At 34.4% G+C, this 5052-nt stretch overlaps 1 protein-coding gene across 1 annotated transcript; it reads left to right on the forward strand.

Moving 5' to 3' along the window:
• Window positions 1-1389: 1389 nt before the first annotated feature.
• LOC110418619 (beta-glucosidase 13-like) lies at window positions 1390-4838 on the forward strand. The gene is made up of 13 exons (XM_021431395.2): window positions 1390-1521; window positions 1610-1731; window positions 1870-1939; window positions 2050-2108; window positions 2223-2298; window positions 2446-2523; window positions 2618-2705; window positions 2815-3064; window positions 3436-3551; window positions 3744-3964; window positions 4083-4223; window positions 4326-4434; window positions 4536-4838. Exons 1-13 carry the CDS (start codon window positions 1422-1424, stop codon window positions 4720-4722), a joined length of 1617 nt encoding a protein of 538 aa, XP_021287070.1. The 5' UTR covers window positions 1390-1421; the 3' UTR covers window positions 4723-4838.
• The last annotated feature ends 214 nt before the right edge of the window (window positions 4839-5052 follow it).

The following is a 5052-nucleotide window of genomic DNA, read 5'->3' on the forward strand; positions in this document are numbered from 1 at the left end:
GCGTGAAATTGCTTAAAAGGTAAAAGCATATTCGACAGTTTCAATCCCCAAGTTTGAATCAGACAAGAATGAAAATTTTATAACATATAATTTTATGAATTTTAATTCTGAATAATAATATATTTAAAAGCCCATAACTATGGCGACTACCACTAGTTAAATATCTTTATTTTCCCTGTTCTGAAAAAATGTTGCTGCAGAGAATTTGAAACCTTCAATCTTTCCTTGACTTCACGATTCTATCAAAACCGACTTCTGCGAATTCTTGACTGGGAAACTTAAAAAGTATTTCTTTTTTTTTTAAAGATTTGTGTTTTAGGACTTAAGCTGGAAAGGCACCATAAGCTGCTGCCTTTTTTATTATTATTATTATTATTAAATAACTTATGAGCTGCAGTTTTGTGTTATATTTATCAAAGACAACCTGAAATATAAAAAGATTGAAAAGTAAATATCATTTAGGATAACAACTTAAGGAATGTTAATAAATTAGAACACAGGTGGCAAGAAAATAGGGAGGAGGCACTAATGGGGGGAGAGGACTTCTAGTCACTGTAGTGCGTGATTACTCCATTGGGCACGTGTGCAACTAAATGATATAATCACTTTTATTAGAAAATAATTTATTTGGTTCCAAATTCTCTCTTCATTATCTATAATATATATAAAAGCATAAAATGTTAGTAAAATTTTTGATTGAGGAGAACAAACATATCTGGTCATTATATTTCTAAATTGTCATTATAAATATTAATATGATTTATCCATTTTATAAATGAGAATTCTACTACTGAGTGATTTATATTAAAATATATTTTTTTCTTAATTTTCATAATATTGAATACTTTATAAGTTAATATTACAAAATTTCACTTTTAAAAAAATATAAAATTTCAATTACTTTCGAATGTTATTGGAAATGTTTGTGTATACACTAATAATATTGAATAACTGATAAATTTATATAATGAACCTTGAATTATTTATCCTCCGAACTTCATAATTTAAACATATTTATGTTTTTATATAACTATTTTTTTAAAAAAATAAAAAAGTATTTTATTTGCAATACACATGACAACAATTACTAATATTTATGAATTGTGACCATATTAAATAATTATATAATTATTATTTAAAAATAAATAAAAATACAATTATTCACTGGAGCGTTGCTAACAAAACTGCCTATCCTGGGGAGAAATGGGAAGGTAATGACACTCCATCGACCACAAAAACACAACAGGAATTGTTTCTTTCATGGTTGTCACTTTGATATTTTTAGTGAATAAAAAATAGTTAATCAGGTTTCTTGTTAGATATAGTTTGGATGCGATCCTATATAAGAAGAGCCGCCTCCCTCGTATTCGCACACATTCCACTCTTGAAACCAAGAGATCTTTCATATCAGAAAGCTAACAATGTTGCCACTTTCATCATTTTCGATTGCATCAGCTCAACAGAGTCTCATCTGGATCTCAGCCTTTGCTTTGCTTGCCTGCTTGTCTGTGCATGGCCAAAGTCTGTCCACCTTTCTCGCTTTCTTTATGCTTTTTTTGTTTGTTGTTTTAGGTTGTCTTGTCTTTTAACACACTAAAATTCCATGCAGAAACTCAAGCATCCCAAGAAGGCGTAGGCGCAACTTTATCGAACTCTGGAGAATATTTTAATGTTAAGAGATCCCATTTTCCAGGAGATTTTGTTTTTGGAGCATCCACTGCTGCTGCTCAGGTTAGCTTCATCTGGAACTGAATGTCACATGATATATGATGCAACATACTCTCTTGTCACATACTTCTACTAATCTATGTATTTTCGGATGTGTCACCTAATAAATTTTAATAATATAAGCAATTACATTGACTGCAGATTGAAGGATCAACTACATTTGGAGGGAGAGGACCGAGCGTTTGGGACGAATTTGTTAGGAAGTTCCCAGGTTGTCACCTTAAATAGTAACATGATTGGTATAGTAGTACTTAATTGGAGTTTTGATAGCAGCTAACAAATAAGAATTCTCCTTTGAATTGTTTATTGGCCTTCGTGCAGACAGAATAATAGACAAGAGTAACTTGGAGGTAGCAGTCGACTCATATAAACGCTACAAGGTAACAACATCTATCATCTTAGGCTTTCGAGTTACTATTAAAGTTTCATGCAGAAGAAACAAGACCACAGACCCGGCCATTGCTTTATTAAAGAAATGGTAAATGTATTTGCAGGAAGATGCCTTGGCTTTGAAGGACCTAGGCGTCGATGCTTATAGATTTTCCATCCCCTGGACTAGGATTTTACCGGGTAATATTTTCTTGCTCAAACTCTTTATTCTTCTGTTAAAAAATGGAAAAAAAAAAGAGAGAGAGAAAGGGAGAAAATAATTGGAGTCTCTTAAAGCACAGTAATATACATTAACCACTTTATATATATTTTTTCCTACATATGTAGATGGATCTTTGAGTGGTGGAATAAATCAGGAGGGTATCAATCACTACAACAGTCTCATCGACGAGTTGGTTAAACACGGTGATCAGAAGCTTACTGCAACTAAGTTTTGGGTGTATTCCAACTTTGTTTTTGTTATTTGGCTAATATATTTTATATGTTTCATCAATTGAAGGCATCAAGCCCTTTGTGACACTATTTCACTTTGACTCACCGGAGGCCCTTGAAGAGAAGTACGGAGGCTTCTTAAACCGCACTATTGTGTAAGTTTCATTGTGATATCTAGTTCTACATTAAAAGTCTCTGACTTTCGCAACTTGTAAGTGCAATTGATGGTAATTACTCTGTAATAAATTTACCTTCTCTTTTCAGGAAGGATTTCAAGGATTATGCTGAAATTTGTTTTAAAACATTTGGAGATCGCGTTAAAAATTGGATTACCATCAATGAACCACTAGTTACTGCTAAATTCGGGTATGCCTTGGGAATGGCTCCACCAGGCAGATGTTCAGATAGAACAACGTGTCGCGCTGGTAATTCAGCCACTGAACCTTACATTGCTGTCCACAACCTTCTTCTTGCCCATGCAACTGTTGCTAGGCTTTACAAAGAGAAGTACCAGGTAAAATTATAAGCCATAAAATGCCCTCTCTCGGTGTATTTTAGGACCATATGCTATTAGATTATAGACTTTATATTTTAGGAATTGGCTTGGATAGTGAGCTTTTTTTGTTCCCCTTTGTTTTCCTAAACTTAGGGAAGGAATTTTGGAAACCGGTGTAGACACTTTTTCAGTGCTGGTTTCTTTTTGTAATTGTACATATTCTCCTTTGCACAGGCCTGATGCTTATGCCAAGTGAAGTCTCTGACATAAGATTGGAGACTTTGAATGGCATTGTGGCCTTGTTTTAAATAAATTAACCACCTTTCAAAAAAGAAAAAAGAATATAGACTATATATTATGTTTATTAATTGTTGAATTTGGTTTGCCAGGCAGCACAAGGGGGACAAATTGGATTGAGCCTTGTTGGGCAGTATTATGAGCCCTATTCAAACGAATTGTTTGATAGAGTTGCAGCAAAAAGAGCCATGGATTTCGAGTTGGGATGGTTAGTAAAATCACTCTATCTGATGAACAACTTCTCAAGTAATTTATCACGAATATCCAGCTTACCAAAGTCAAATTTGAGAAGCAAAACACAAGAGTTAATTTATCACTTTCCACTTCGCATCCACAAAACCAATGATCGAAATTATTCAAAATGTTGAATGCATTGTTGCCTTGTTGGTGTGGTTTCCAGGTTTATGGAACCCCTGGTGCGAGGACAGTACCCTCTGAGCATGAGAAGATTGGTGAAGGAGAGGCTACCCGTTTTCAGTGCAAAAGAGAAAGAGCTGGTCAAAGGATCTTTTGATTTCATTGGCATCAACTACTATACAGCAAGATATGCTAAGAACATTCCAATTAATCCACAAGCTGCACCCATCAGCTACTTGGCAGACCAACATGTCAATGCCACAGGTAATCTTAAATTCATCTTTATTACAATGAACATCCGCTTTTTATTCCTCAGAAGGAAGAGGAAAAAGAAAATTTCAAGAATACATGGAATGATCTTATTGCTGTCTTGTTTTGGCAGTGGACAAAGATGGAGTTCTTATTGGGCCAAGTGCTGGAGGGAGCATGTTCATTTACGTTTATCCAAAAGGGCTGTGCAAAATTTTGAAGTTCATGACGAAACACTACAATAAAAACCTTACAATCTACATTACTGAGAATGGTTTGGAACTTGTTTCCATGCTTCCTTTCTATCGAGTTTGTTATTGATTTATTTTTTTGTGATTGCTAATACATCTTCATATGATCCATTAATTTCACATAGGTTTTACGGAGAAAAATGACCACAGCATTCCAATTCATCAGGCAATAAATGATCAACCTAGAATTGAATTCGTTCAGAAACATTTGCAACAACTCCGCAGGGCAATCAAGTGAGCTTCTAACTATGTTTTTACGTGCACTCAATTCTTTTATATCCTTCGCAAGCTAATTAGGAAACTGATTCATGTTCTATATGTTGCCTCTTACCCAGCATTGGCGTGAATGTCAAAGGATATTTCTATTGGAGTTTATTCGATGACTTTGAATGGACAGAAGGTTTTAGCGTCCGATATGGACTTTACTACGTTGACTACAAGAACAACCTCAAGCGCATCCCCAAGAAATCTGCCACATGGTACCATGATTTTGTCAAAGGTGCCAGAAAACATGAATCCTAAAAATCACCTTTATCATGTTTAAAGCAAATTTATATTAATCATTAAGAAAAATTCAAGAAGAAAAAAAGACTCTGCTCTCTCCTTGTATCGAATGCAGGCTGGCTGGGTACATATGGTTGTGTTGTGTTATAAGCAATTGTAGATTAAACTCTGCAATTTATAAGCACATTTTGATCGAGTCACAGACTGCTATCATTATTGCTTCTGAGCTCGGTCCATGCACAAAGATTGTATTGTTGGAGCCTGAAATCTAATAGAGAATTATATATATGATCTTGCCTCACGTTCATATACATTCCTTCCTTAGTACAATTAGTTAAGTTGCTATGT

This window comes from Theobroma umbraticum, unplaced genomic scaffold (genome assembly GCF_002168275.2).
Source record: "Theobroma umbraticum cultivar Fairchild unplaced genomic scaffold, ASM216827v3 scaffold_50.0, whole genome shotgun sequence".
NCBI classification, from domain to species: domain Eukaryota; kingdom Viridiplantae; phylum Streptophyta; class Magnoliopsida; order Malvales; family Malvaceae; genus Theobroma; species Theobroma umbraticum.